Source organism: Meles meles, chromosome 3 (assembly GCF_922984935.1).
Source record: "Meles meles chromosome 3, mMelMel3.1 paternal haplotype, whole genome shotgun sequence".
Classification (NCBI taxonomy): domain Eukaryota; kingdom Metazoa; phylum Chordata; class Mammalia; order Carnivora; family Mustelidae; genus Meles; species Meles meles.
The window spans coordinates 106,416,827-106,432,199 of NC_060068.1; the positions used below are offsets into that span (position 1 = coordinate 106,416,827).

A 15,373-nucleotide genomic window follows, 5' to 3' on the forward strand; every position below is an offset into this window, starting at 1 on the left:
TAAAGCCTCTGCCTTTGACTCAGGTCGTGATCCCAGGGTCCTGGGATAGAGCCCACATCAGGCTCTCTGCTCAGCAGGGAGCCAGAGCCTGCTTCCCTTCCTCTCTCTCTGCCTGCCTCTCTGCCTACTTGTGATCTCTGTCAAATAAATAAAAAATCTTTACAAAAATATATATACCTTGCACCTGGGTGGCTCCGTGGGTTAAAGCCTCTGCCTTTGGCTCGGGTCATGGTCTCAGGGTCCTGGGATCGAGCCCCGCATCGGGCTCTCTGCTCAGCAGGGAGCCTGCTTCCTCCTCTATCTCTCTGCCTGCCTCTCTGCCTACTTGTGATCTCTGTCAAATAAATAAATGGTGCAGTGGGTTAAAGCCTCTGCCTTCGGCTCGGGTCATGGTCCCGGGGTCCTGGGATCGAGCCCCACATTGGGCTCTCTGCTCAGCGGGGAGTCTTCTTCCCTCCCCACCCTCCACCGCCTGCCTCTCTGCCTACTTGTGATCTCTGTCTGTCAAATAAATAAATAAGATCTTTAAAAAAAAAAATGTATATCCCTTGATAGGTTTTTGGGTTTTTTCCTAAGCTGCAAGGGACACCTAGGTGGCTTAGTCAGTTGAGCATCCAACTTTTTTTGTTTTTTTTTAAGATTTTATTTGACAGAGAGAGAGAGATCCCAAGTAGAAGAGAGGCAGGCAGAGACAGGAGGAAGCAGGCTCCCTGCTGAGCAGAGAACCCCATGTGGGGGCTCGATCCCAGGACCCTGAAATCATGACCCGAGCCGAAGGCAGCGGCTTAACCCACTGAGCCACCCAGGCGCCCTCCAACTCTTTTTTGCTGGGATCATGATCTCATGGGTTGTGAGTTCCATTTTGGATTGTGACACAGTCTCATATCAGGCTCGATGCTCAGCAGAGAGTTTGCATGAAGATTCTCTCCCTCTGACCCTCCCCTCACTCACTCTCTCTCAAAAAAGATCTTTTTTTTTTTTTTTTTTAATTTTACTTATTTGACAGAGAGAGCGACAGATCACAGGTAGGCAGGGAGGCAGAGAGAGGAGGAAGCAGGATCTCCGAGGAGCAGAGAGCCCGATGTGGAGCTCGATCCCAGGACCCTGGGATCATGACCTGAGCCGAAGGCAGAGGCTTTAACCCACTGAGCTACCCAGGCGCCCCTCAAAAAAGATCTTTAAAAAATAAAAACGTTGGGGCGCCTGGGTGGCTCTGTGGGTTAAGCCTCTGTCTTCAGCTCAGGTCGTGATCTCAGGGTCCTGGGATTGAGCCCCACATCAGGCTCTCTGCTCAGCATGTCTCTGTCTCTCTCTGCCTGCCTCTCTGCCTACTTGGGATCTCTGTCAAATAAATAAACAAAATCTTTTTTTTTTTTTTAAGATTTTGTTTATTTATTTGACAGAGAGAGATCACAAGTAGGCAGAGAGGCAGGCAGAGAGAGTGAGAGGGAAGCAGGTTCCCTGCTGAGCAGAGAGCCCGATGCGGGACTCGATCCCAGGACCCTGAGATCATGACCCAAGCCGAAGGCAGAGGCTTAAACCACTGAGCCACCCAGGCGCCCTAAATAAATAAAATCTTAAAAAAAAAAAAATCTGAGGGGCGCCTGGGTGGCTCAGTGGGTTAAAGCCTCTGCCTCTGGCTCAGGTCCTGATCCCAGGGTCCTGGGATCGAGCCCCATATGGGGCTCTCTGCTCGGCTGGGAGTCTGCTTCCCCACCCTACCCCACCCCCACTCTCTCTCTGCTTACTTGTGATCTCTGTCAAATAAATAAATAAATAAAATCCTTAAAAAAAAATCTGAGATACTGTTTATTGTTTTGAAATATAGTTCCTGCTATTATAGATAATGCTATTCAATCATATTTGCATTTTTATATAAATTTACATAATTTTAGAAGATTTTATGTGCTATTTTGTAGCCTTTATTATTTTTTTAAGATTTTATTTATTTGACAGACAGTGATCACAAGTCGGCAGAGAGGCAGGCAGAGATAGAGGAAGGGAAGCAGACTCCCTGCCGAGCAGAGAGCCTGATGTGGAGCTCGATCCTAGGACCCTGGCATGATCTTTTTCTAGAAAAGTTGATACCACTTCACACCCATTAGGATAGCTACTATCAAGTAAGGAAAAATTAACAAGTTTTGGTGAGAATGTAGAGAAACTGGAAACTTTGTGCAGTTGGTGGAAGTGTAATATGGTATAGCTGCTGTGGAAAACAGTATGGAGATTCCTCAAAATTTTTAAAATAACATTACCAGGGGCGCCTGGGTGGTTCCATGGGTTAAGGCCTTTGCCTTCGGCTCAGGTCACGATCCCAGGGTCCTGGGATCCAGCCCCGTCTGCTCGGCAGGGAGCCTGCTTCCCTGTCTCTCTCTTTCTCTGCCTGCCTCTGCCTACTTGTGATCTGTCAAATAAATAAATAAAATCTTAAAAAAAAAATAACATTACCATATGATCCAGCAATACAACTTCAGGGTTTATGTCCAAAAGATCTGAAAGCAGGATCTCAAAGACGTATTTGTACATCCATGTTCATAGCAAGCATTACTAACAGGTAAAATGTGGAAGCAACCCATGTCTATCAGATGAATGAATAAGCAAAGTATGGGATATAGATACAATGAAGTATTAGTCTCTAAGGAGGAAATTCTGCAATATGCTACATCATCTGTGCAACTTGTGTACATTAAGTGACAAAAAGATATTGCAGATTCCGCTTCTGAGATAGTCAAAATCATAAAAACAAATTGTAATGATGGTTTTTTTTTTTTTTAAGATTTTATTTCTTTGACAGAGAGAGAGATCACAAGCAGGCAGAGAGGCAGGCAGAGAGAGAGGAGGAAGCAGGCTCCCCGCTGAGCAGCGAGCCCGACGCGGGGCTCGATCCCAGGACCCTGAGATCATGACCTGAGCCGAAGGCAGCGGCTTAATCCACTGAGCCACCCAGGCGCCCCTGTAATGATGGTTTTGAGGGGCCAGGAGGAGTGGGTGGAGAGTCATTGCTTAACGGTAGTTTGTTTTATAAGATGAAGAGTTATGGGGATGGATAATGGTTGTAGAACAATGTGAATGCAGTACCACTGAACTGTGTGCTTAAGAATGGTTAAGATAGGGGCACCTGGGTGGCTCAGTGGGTTAAAGCCTCTGCCTTCGGCTTGGGTCATGATCCTGGGGTCCTGGGATCAAGCCCCACATCAGGCTCTCTGCTTGGCAGGGAGCCTGCTTCCCCCTCTCCGCCCCTTCCCCCCGCCTCTCTGCCTGCTTGTGATCTCTGTCAAATAAATAATCTTTAAAAAAAGAAATGGTTAAGGGGCGCCTGGCTGGCTCAGTGGGTTAAAGCCTCTGCCTTCGGCTCAGGTCGTGATCCCAGGGTCCTGGGATCAAGCCCCATGTCGGGCTCTCTGCTCAGCAGGGAGCCTGCTTCCCCTCCTCGCTCTCTGGCTGCCTCTGCCTACTTGTGATTAAAAAAAAAAAAAAAAGAAAATGGTTAAGATGAAGTGTTATGTGTATTTAACCAAAAGAATTCCAGAAACAAGCAACCATCCTGAGTTAAAAGGAGGATCAAATTTGTATAAGCTGAGTAGGCAGGATGAACAGACTAAGGTGTAGATGTGTGTAGATATAGATAAAGGTTTTTGCAGAAGGGTGATGTGCGCCTACACACTGCACAATACGGGAAGGGCAGAGGGAATTCCTCCAGGTTGGGCCAAGCCCTTCCCAGCTGACATGTCAGTGGGCACCTGGGTGGTTCAGTCAGTTGAGTCTGACTTTGACTCAGGTCATGATCTCACGGTCCTGAGATAGAGCCCCTGAGCTCAGTGGGGAATCTGCTTCCTCCCATCCTGTCCCTTTGCCCCTCCCCTGCTTGTGCTCTTGTTGTCTCTCAAATAAAATCTAAAAAAAAAAAAAAAAAAAAAAAAAAAAAAGTCACACCCCTGATGCTTGTGAGAAGTAGCCACAATCTGGAACATGAAAAGAGGTATCACTACAGTGTCACCATCCATCACACTAATAATAAACTGCCACACCTTTCCCGACAAGTCCTCATGACACCACAAAAACTATAGAACTCACACAGTGGAGCAGTTAGAAAAAGGAACGCCATATAGACTTGTGATTGCCAAGAAAACAGCCAGAATCCGATTGCTGATGCCTTTTGATGTTCACAGCCAACTTCTTTTAAGATTTTGAAATAATCTCTACACCCAACATGAAGCTCCAACTTAGAAAGAACCCCAATATCAAGAGATGCATGCTCTACTGACCCAGCCACCCAGGGACCTCTAAAAAGTGAAGAGGAAAAAAAGGTCACTTAAATCTCAAGAGTCAGACAGCCAACAAGAAACCACTTCTGAGTTAACCTTGGCAGAGTTGAGCACCTAAGAATTAGTCTTGCTTTACAACAGGCAAGTGCAATGATTTAAACTTGGGTACTGTACTAATCAAAGGTGGGACATCCCTGATACTCTCCACATATCCCATTTGCATGTCTTTAGAACCAATACTTCATCAATGCTACCACGCATGAAGCACAAGAACATCACGGATCAGAGATCATTAAATCTGTACTTAATGCCGTCCTCACTCCAAGTTTACAAGTTGTAAAGTTATGGGGGGAGCAAAAATGTCAATTTTTTGGTCCACTAGATCCAATACAGACTGCCTTTCCCTTTCATTGTTTTCATATTTCCTATTGTACATCTTCAGAATTCTTAATTGCGTGGCAATTATAATACTTTCTAAATCTAGAACTTTAAGTTCACAGAAAAGCCAAGGCTAAAAATCTTAACATAAATCTTTAAGTATGTTAACACGGTCATAAAAATTAATTGTATACTACCTTCCAATAGTCCTCACCTGTACTTTGTCTAATCTCTGTAATTTAAGTTTTATCTTTTACCTAATAACTAGTACTTTAGTTGAGCTCCACTCGGTATCAACTATAGTTTATCAAGTTAGATGTACTTGAGTGATGAGGTAGCCATTTCCATTTTCCCATTCACTTGAAACTTCAACTATAACGAAGCTGTTTCATTAGTTCCTATGTCATTAAGTGATACAGTGGGAAAAGTAATTAAACATTTAACTAGGCAAAATAGTGAATTCCTGAGACTTCATGTTTCTGCCCCAGTAACTTTCCTTAAATGTCTGATTGTGCCCAGTTCCCAGAAAATTACAAGACTTTAATGTTCTGAGCAAAAGATAAAAGGCATACCTGGAAAAGCAGTATCTACAGCTCTGAAATGGGGTATCTTCCATTGGTGGTTTTAAAAAAAAATTTATTTTAGAAAGAGCACGAGTGGGGATGTGAGGGGGGAACTCTCCCGGGACCATGAGATCATGACATGAGCTGAAAACCAAGAGTCAGACACAACTAACTGAATCGCTCCACCAGCCCCCTTTTTCTTAATGCTTTGAACAAGTTTCAAACAATGATTATTTTCTAGCATTTCCCCTAGTTTTAGGTTTGGAACAATAGTACCCGGCAGGAAAAAAAAAAAAAAAAAAAGGCAAGAGTACCTGAAGTAGGCATGATTACAACCCCTAGCCAAAATACTTCTTTAGCTACAAGTAAAACTGTCATTCTAAAAAGTGTGGCTTCTCCAATTGATATCATCACCTGGTGACTTGTTAAAAATGCTAATTATTGGGGCACCTGGGGGGCTCAGAAGGTTAAGCCTGTCTTCTGCTTAGGTCCTGATCCCAGGGTCCTGGGATGGAGCCCCGCATTGGGCTCTTCTCAGCGGCAAGCCTGCTTCCGTCTCTCACTGCCTATTTGTGATCTCTGTCAAATAAGTTAAGATCTTACAAAACCTGCAAATTATCAAGACCCACCCAAAACCCAGCAAAGCAGAAATTCTAGTTGACCCCATCCATATTTTAACAAAGCCTTCAGGTAATTCTGATGCATGCCAACATTTGAGAACCACTAAAGAAAAACAGTAACTTGGTTTGTTTACTACTGCTGACCCTAAGAATCTTGGCCTTACCCCTAACTGACTTGCATCAAAGTGAAAGGGTATTTTTTAAAAGCATGAGTCTTGTTACGCTGAAAAAATAAATTAAAAAAATAAATAGGGGCGCCTGGGTGGCTCAGTGGTTTAAGCTGCTGCCTTCGGCTCAGGTCATGATCTCAGGGTCCTGGGATCGAGTCCCACATCGGGCTCTCTGCTCAGCGGTGAGCCTGCTTCCCTCTCACTCTCTCTGTCTGCCTCTCTGCCTACTTATGATCTCTCTCTGTCAAATAAATAAATAAAATCTTAAAAATAAATAAATAAATAAATAAAAGCATGAGTCTTTGAACCATGTCTCAGGCTATCATAATTTTTTAAGATTTGAGAATGAGAGTGAAGGCAAAAGAGCCCATAAACTGGGCAGACAGGCAGAGGCAGAATCAGGCTCCCCGCTGAGCAGGGAACCTGACTGGGGGCTCGATCCCATGACCCTGGGTATTCCATATTTTAAGAGATCTTATTCTGGGGGTGCCTGGGTGGCTTCGTCGGGTTAAGTGTCCACCTCTTGATGTTGGCCCCAGGCAGGATCACAGGATTTTGAGACTGACCCTTACTTCAGATCTAATCCTACTTCGGTCTCTCCCTCTGTCCGCCCTTCCCCCACCAGTTTGGGCTCTGTCTCTTAAAAGCTCTCAAGAGCCAGCCAGGAGCTCTGGAAAGGGCATTTTAAACAGCAGCTCAACAAACAGCTCAGAGCTGCTAGGGAATACCCAAACCTAAACACATTACCAACCAATACTTGAGCTTTCAACTATATTAAACCATATTCTATAATGGAGACCAATAAAAGAGCATATAGAGCTGCTTCTAGCCATAGTGCAAATTATCCTAAATAACCTACACACACTGGATCAAACACTTTACTGTTTTTTGTTTTGTTTTTAAGATTTTATTTTTTAGGGGCACCTGGGTGACTCAGTCATTAAGCATCTGCCTTCAGCTCAGGTTGTGATCCCAGATCCTGGGATCCTGGGATCCTGGTATCCGGCTCCATGAGCCTGCTTCACCCTCTCCAGCTCCTCTGTGCTTTGTGTTCCCTCTCTTGCTCTCTCATAAATTATTTTAAAGATTTTTTAGTAATCTCTACATTCAACTTGGGTCTCAAAGTCACAATCCCAAGATTGGGTTTGTATGTTCCACACTGACTGAGCCAGCCAGGCACCCCATGATTCTGGTTTTTAAAAATTGTTCTACTACAGTGTACCTGCAGATTTCTACTACATCAGTCTCTTTATAAGATTATTTGAGAGAGCTTGAGAGTAGGGGGGAAAAGGGGGCAAAAGGATAGAGTGAATCCCAACCATACTCCACGCTGAGCACAATGCAATTGGCTCACGGTCCAGTGATCACACCAGAGCCTAAACCAAGAGCCAGATGCTTAATTTACTGCACCACTCAGGCGCCTCCACCACCAGCCTGTTTTTGTCACAATATTACTCAGGGTAATATTACTGAAAATCCACCGTGAACAAAGCTAGGCAAAAAATAATGGTACTTTCCCCCTATAACTCTTAATACCTGCCATTAACACTTAACAGGATATATTTTATGTTCCACATTACTGGGGGAGGAAGGCTATCCCCTTAAAAGGAAATCAGAGAACGGATATAACCTTAAAAATTTCCTCAAAATTGTATTATTTAGACTCTACAGAAGTTAGTGCACTGTGACCAGAAATTCACATTCCTCATCAATAAATTTTCAAATTAACCCTTTACAGTATAGCTAGTCAACTCAAGCCTTTATCAGAGTCACATTCAAATCTCAAATTACCAGCAATAGGTTTAAAAAAATAATACATACTCAAGGTGTTTTTAAAGGTTTCCTCAGAGAATCAACCTAAGATTAAACTAAAGGCTAAAATGACAGTGGTAAAAATGTTAAACTTTATACCAGGTTTAAGTGAAAACATTCCTATGAAAAAAAGGTTGCTATAATATGGGAAATACTAATAGCTTACTTATGAAAATTTTTGCTTTCTAAATGTTATCAAATGAAGATACTGAACTTTCTCTTCTATAGCTTGGTAGAGCCAACAAAGTCGGACCTATGGAAAAATGCTATCATCGACAGGAAACAATTAGGGATTCCAATGCATACTTGATACTTCGTGTTGCTTGCTGTTAGTTAACAGTTGGAATAAACAAAAGTGGGTAATTAGTAAAGGCCAAAATTAAACTGCAGAAATAAACTGGTGAGGATTTTTTGTGCATGTCACATTAAAAAGTTAATTGCCTTTCAGAGATACACCACAAAATTCTGATATATCCCTTAAACACATACAGACCTAAGAGTTCCAAAGAGAATTCTTATTAAGTTCTATTTTTTAACATTAAAAATTTGTTTTTGACAATAGGTAAATCCCTTATACCAAGAATCCGAAAAAATTTTGAAAAGCTGGTAAGACTAATTCTTGATACTCCATGTTATTTCCGATTTTATTGTTTGATACTTAAGACAGGTTTAAACATGAGCTTTTGCCATTTCTTCACTCTTATCATTTTAACCTCCAAAGGCTTTTAAAGACCACGAATAGTCCCATTTTTATGTAACAGGAACAAGAAATCCATCAGCACCAAAAACTTTAAAACTCAGATCTTTAGTAGCAGTCTTTAGAACACTCTAGATTAAAAATGTAATAATTTTGTTAAAGCATGCAAAGAAGTGTAACAGTGAATAAAAACCACAACTGACAAAAATATTGGTTAACATTCCAAACATGTATAACCAATGAACATGGCCTAAGTATTTTTTTATTGGTATTCACTTCAGAAACTTGAATCCACAGATATAAGCAGTATATTACCAGAAAGTTACAAGTAAACACAGATTATACATGCAAATTTCTGTTCACAAAGGTCACATATGCAGGTATGTGAATTAGAAGCGTGCGTCTAGATTATGGCCAAACTGTTTTAAAATGCAGAAATGTAAAATTACATTTTGAAATATGAAGAGATGGTCTACACACTTCAAAAATCAAATGTTGCTTATACCAGATGTATAACAGCTACAGGATTCAAGTGACAAGCAATAAGATCTCAAGAAATTAATACTGCTCAAAGAGAACGGGAGTATTTTTTACATTTCACTGAAAATACATTAACTACTAGAATACGAAATCTAGCAGGAACTTAGGGGAAAAAATTACAAAAATCTAAAGCCAATTACTTAGTATTTCTTATTACCTAAACAACAACATGACATTAAAAGAAAACTGCACCTGCTTTTTAATTGCCAATCTCTTATCATGAAGATCTCCAAATAAAAAGCAACCAAAAAGCTTCAAACTCCAAATGAAAAGTCTGCAAGGCTCAGATTAAAATGTGGAATGTTTCAGATGAAAAGTAATAAAAATACAATTGGTTTTGTTCTTTATTGAATGGAATCAAAAGTTTTGACATTTCTTTGAAGCTTGGAACTAAATTTCATTTCTCTGAATGATTCTACATCTTTTTTTCTTAGTGGTGCAAGTTGTCTTAAGTAGCTTACATATGAGTCAGTCTCTACAAAGTACTCCGGTCTTTTACCATTCTGATAAAACAAAAACAATTCTTCATTAACTTAACCGTGTATGTATTTTTGCTCTAACACTTAACACATGAACAGACATCTATTATTTTTCCACTAAAACAAAAGAGTACAATGGTTTTCTTCTAACTATCAGTATTGTATTTAAAAAAGGTTAACATTAAAAACAAAGAACCATTATTTTCTTTGAAATTGTTAAGCTTCTTGCACATTTTAAGCTTCCTTCTTCTGCCTGCGTTCTTCTGCCAATTTATTCAGAAATTTCTGAAAAAAAAAAAAAAAAATTACAAGCATTAAGTCACCTAAGAAAAACTAAATGGATGAACTCCAAAATAAAATACTCTACCCAAATTTTTGAATTTGAGTGTAATTTACTGTAATGTTATCAGTTATTTTAAAAATTTGGTATTCTTTTTAAGTCAGTATACAAAACTAAACTGGATCGGGGCGCCTGGGTGGCTCAGTGGGTTAAAGCCTCTGCCTTAGGCTCAGGTCATGATCCCAAGGTCCTGGGATCCAGCCCCACCTCAGACTCTCTGCTCAGCGGGGAGCCTGCTTCCCTTCCTCTCTCTCTCTGCCTGCCTCGTGCTCTCTGTCAAATAAACAAATAAAATCTTAAAAACAACAACAACAACAACTAAACTAGATCATAGCACAGAAAAACATGGAAAAAAACAGTAAAATGCAGAAAAAAGATTATTCCAATTTACAGTTAACATTAACTTATAGAGATAAGAAAACAAAGATCATACTTGCACAGAAGAACTGCCACTACTCCAAGAACATACAGTAGTTAAAATAACACACGTTTATTCAAATACTGCGCCTTCCATTAAAGTGGGGAAATATTTTCTAGTAATAAGTATCTTCTTTGTGGGCTATTCTTTATTTCAACTACTCAATTCTGTTACAGCAATAAAGCCAGCCATACCAATACTTAAATGAATGACTGTGGGTATATGCCCCCCTCCATAACCCTACCTTATCTATAAAAGTGGTGACCCCTGTATTGCACCTGTAATTTCTAGAGTTCTTGGACATATTAAGACATTAGTAAGTAACCCTTCCCGCCAAATGTAAAACACCCATTGTTTCTTTACTTCTGGGTAGAATTTCTCAACTCTATAGTTATTCCCAACTGATGAGAGGGTTAAAAGCCACTGGAAAAAACACTCAGGAAAGTATCAAGTCATTTAATCATTAGCAAAATATATTACATAAAAAAGTTTAGTGAAGTCGACAAAGTTTCTTTAAAATAGAATAGCAGAGGGCGCCTAGGTGGCTCAGTTGGTTAAGCAATTGCCTTCGGCTCAGGTCATGATCCTGGAGTCCCAGGATCGAGTCCCACATCGGGCTCTCAACTCCAGTGGGGGTAGTCTGCTTCTCCCTCTGATCTCTCCCCTCTCATGCTCTTTAATAAATAAAATCTTTTAAAAAATTAAAAAAAAAAACACCACAGAATTACAAAGTCACCTCCAATAAACAAATGAAAATTAGAATAGTTAGGAAATATTAGAAGCATATCACTTATAAAGTATCAAGCACTGAGACAACTTTTGTATTTCAACACTGTTCTGTGTAATACACAATCTCTGCTACTAATGCAATTAAACCACCATTCTTTTTTCATATGTTAAACGTAAAACACACACAGGTAGCAAAGAATACATTCATTTCAAACTAGTGACACAGCCAAGAAATGGAATTATTTCCTAAATTCAAGGCCATCCCCTGGCCCCCCTCCAAAACCAAGGCTATCTTTATCCATATAAATCAACACACAGAACATGTACGGTAACGGAATACTCCAGTAGCTCTCTACTACAAAACAGTGCAAAAACCAGGTTATTTGTACTTACTGAGTTAAAAGCCTTTCAAGTTTTCCCCTATTACCTGCTTTAATACTCAGTCCTTAAAGCAGTAACTAAAATACCAAATTTCAAAATATCCAAATAGGAATTTGTTATGCTTCATTAATGTTTTATTTTTTAATCCATTTATTATAGAATATCATTATCAAATAATTTAACATCAATGTAAAAATCATTAAGTATGAAGGGACATGGCACATCATAAAAGTTGAAAAAGCTTTTATTATTCCACTTGGCTTTCAGGCCTCCAGAATCTTCCAAATTAGAGAAATGACAGTCTAATACTCACTTGGGAATAGGTAACTTTAGTTATAACAGAATTTATAACACAGCCTAAAAAAGTATTCAATTATTTAATTAGAACGTACTATAGAAAAGGCTCAATAGATGTTCCTAGAATTCATTAGACTGCTTAAGGCCCATCAACAAAGAAATCAAAGTGTCATCTCCAGGATAAAGCATTGTGATGGGTCTACAGAAGGTACCATACACATTTTACTTTGTGTAATTTTATACGATTTGTTTTTGTAAAAGAACTCTACTCTTTTAGATTCAGCCTTACCTTTAATTTCTGATAATGAGGAAGGCTGCTGCAATGAGTATTCTTTGCAACTTCTTCATTTGTATAAAAGAGTGAACACAGCTTACAGTAAAACCCTGTTTTAGGTATCACATAGTCTATACCTAGAACACAAACATACATTCTTACAAATTTAGTAAATCAGAAGTTTTAATTAGTGTTCTCAAATCTTTTTCCCATCATTATTTGAATGAGATATTTGTGAGAAGTCCATTATGGCCTAAGCTAAAACAAAAACAAAAACAATAGTATCATTAGTTAATTGTACTTAACTGATGTTTAAGGTCCACCTAACTGTACTCTTAAGAAGGCAGAAATATAAAAAAGATAAAGAAAAAGCAATGTGAAATTCTCAGAAACCTTTATGCAGAGAAAGAACATATTGTGAAATGGTAACAAAAGATAATACAAAATGAGGAGAGCTGGTTAAGTGGAGAAGAATGTATCAATTAAGATTTACAAATCATTCTGCAGAGAAATAAATTTAAAATGGTATCAAAGTTTATGTAAGACCAATTTAAAAATTATTTAGTAATAGAACTTGGAAGGGGTGAGGGGGAAGAACAAAGCCTTATATCTCACCAACAGGAACATTGGGCTGATATGGTCCAATTCTATACTCATCTGGGATTGTATAATCCTCCTTGTTTTCATCACTTTGGCCATCTGCATTTTCACTTGTATCTTTATTGGGATCATCAGCATTCTCAGCAGATTCAGCGCCTGGTTCTGTATTTTCCTCATTTTTAATTCCATTTTCCAACGCTGCTTCATTTTCTTGATCAAGTTCCTCGATCTTGTCCACCTTAATTTCAACCAAACCATCATCATTTTTGTCACCAGATTTAAATGCCATGCCCGATTTACGAAGTTTCTGAAGTTCCGAATCTTCCTCATCACCAACCTCATCTAGAGTGACAAAACCTTCCATACGCCCTGGGAAACGACGCTGTTAAGAAAGACAAATTTACTCTGCAACAATTATCCTGCAGCATCCCTTCCATTTGCTTTACTTGAAGGGAAAGGGATAGCGTCTTTGTCCTTATTCGTTCTTTCAAAATACTGACTTGTTCCTTTCTTCCCCAAAATCACTGTTGTTTTTTAAAACAACTTTGTTTTAAAACTATATAATTAAAAGCTTGCCTCACACGAAGAGCAGAAAATAAATGAGGTAAGGACATTATATTCTACACTTCTTAAAACTATTAGGCTGCAAGGAGCTGTATCAAAATGTGCTTTGATGAAAGTAGTTCAATGGTATCCTTTGGAAGACAGTATCTTAGGATACAACTGTTATTTAGAGAACACTAAGTCTAAAGTGGTTAAAAAAGGGAAAAAAAAAAAAACAAGCTCTGGAGCATGACTGTCTAAGTTTAAATTCTGATTCTGTCACTTCCAAGCAGTATGACCAAGGACAATTTATTGAACTTCACTATGCCTAAGTTTTCTCATTCATAAAACCAGGTTAATAAACGTATTTATCTACTGCTTGCAGTTACTGTAAGGAATAAGTTTATTAGCACACACAAAGAGCTCAGAAAAATTTATAGCATGTAGTAAGTATCAGCTCTTAAGAGTCCAAATATAAAGTTCTGGGGCGCCTGCATGGCTCAGTGGGTTAAGTCTCTGCCTCCCGTTCAGGTCCTGGGATCAAGCCCCGCACTGGGCTCTCTGTTCATTTGGGAGCCTGCTTCCCCCTTATCTCTGCCTGCTGCTCTGCCTACTTGTGATCTCCCTCTCTCTGTCAAATTAAAAAAAAAAAAAAAAAAAAAGAGTGCAAACATATGATGCAACAATTACCCACTTCAGCCAGAACAGTAACTTTAAGACTAAGTTATGTGTCTAGGCACCTGAGTGGCTCAGTAGCTTAAATGTCAGCTTTTTGCTCAGGTCACCAAAGGCCACAATCCCAGAGTCCTCGGGTCCAATCCTCTGTCAGGTTTCCTGCTCAGCAGGGAGTTTGATTCGCCCTCTCATTCTGCCCCTCTCCCCTGCTCCTTCTGGCTTGCTCTCTTTTCAAATAAATAAATCTTTAAAAAACGCAACAATAAAAAACAAAACAAGGTTATGTGACCAAGCCAACAAAATCTGCCTTCCAATGGCTGAATGTTGCTTACAAGGAACCAATGGACCAGGAAAGGACCTCTCTCACTGAAAGAGTCATTTAAACATAAGGGGCTTCAAAGGCATTTTAGTGCTCTAATCCTTAATGCAGATAATCAGTAGATCATGGTCTTTTGTTTTACTATTCTTTATGCTTTGTATGTATTTTTATATTTGTATTCACCACCTTATATGCTTATCACTGATGTGTGTTCTAAGCAAAATGTCTTAGAAGTTACTGTATTATCTCATCAAGCTTATGTTTCTCAAATATGAGAATTCTTCAAGCTTAACAAAATAAGATCTTATTTTTAAGTAACCTTTACACCCAACCTGGGGCCTGAAACACAACCCCAAGATCAAGAGTTGCATGCTCCACTGACTAAACCAGCCAGATGCCTCAAGTTTAACAATTTTTAAATGAATGGCAAATGTTTTAGTATCTTGGGCCAATTAACTTATTATAAACTCCTATCCCATCTTTTGAAAAATAAGCTGTACTAAAAGGCTGCCTACCAGTACTTACACGCTATACTACACAAATACATGTAGATTTAGACTTTCTCCTACCTGACTAAAACTTCCTTCTGTTAATTGACACTTTTTAACAACTACTATAAAAAGTCTTATTTAACCTATTTATTGCAGAGTTTACTTTTAAATATTTATTCTATAAATGGTTCATACCTGATATTTTTCTAATGTAAGTGACTAATTCCCTTTAAGCTGATGCTGCTAATGTAAATAAGAAGTATTTATCTGATCTAGTTTTCTGTCAACATAGGTCAACATACAATCTTCCTTTACCTTTTTCAGCTTTTTCTTTGCAGCTGCTGAAGCACTGGCATTTCCATCTTTTTTCACAGCTTTGTCTGAAGGTTCCTTTTTCCCATCAGAAGCGACATCACCTAAATTAGCAAGATCTGTCTCATCTCCCACCGAACTGCCACTTTCTAGCAGTGCTGCTGCTTCTTCTTCATCCACGAGTAGCTCATCTTCAGATTCAAGAAGCATGTTAGGTTCTTGCTCGGCTTGGTCATCCTTTGTATCTTTTTCACCATCTTCACCTGATTTCTCTTCTTGTTCTTTACCTTCAGTTGTACCTTCAGTCTTCTGGGAACCATCTATCTTGGATTTCTTATCGCTTGGAGATTCTTTGCCATCTGGAGAATAAGATCTTTTCCTGAAATCAAAAGGATACCCCCTCAATTAATTCTCCTGAGTTGGAAAACAAAAGTTTAATATACCAGTGTATATACACACATAAAATGAAA

At 39.3% G+C, this 15,373-nt stretch overlaps 1 protein-coding gene across 7 annotated transcripts in view; it reads right to left on the bottom strand.

Moving 5' to 3' along the window:
• Positions 1 to 9,371: 9,371 nt before the first annotated feature.
• Positions 9,372 to 15,373, bottom strand: part of MATR3 (matrin 3) — a 55,448-nt gene continuing 49,446 nt past the window's right edge. For 4 of the 7 annotated variants that reach the window (XM_046000532.1, XM_046000530.1, XM_046000531.1 and 1 more), the window contains 4 exons: positions 14,907 to 15,282; positions 12,579 to 12,945; positions 11,979 to 12,100; positions 9,372 to 9,809 (listed from right to left, as the gene is read on the bottom strand). In XM_046000532.1, the coding sequence (XP_045856488.1) occupies positions 9,759 to 9,809; positions 11,979 to 12,100; positions 12,579 to 12,945; positions 14,907 to 15,282 (916 nt within the window). In that variant the 3' untranslated portion in view covers positions 9,372 to 9,758. The remainder of the gene's footprint in view (positions 9,810 to 11,978; positions 12,101 to 12,578; positions 12,946 to 14,906; positions 15,283 to 15,373) is intronic. The other 3 variants (XM_046000534.1, XM_046000536.1, XM_046000535.1) reach the window with 2 other exon arrangements.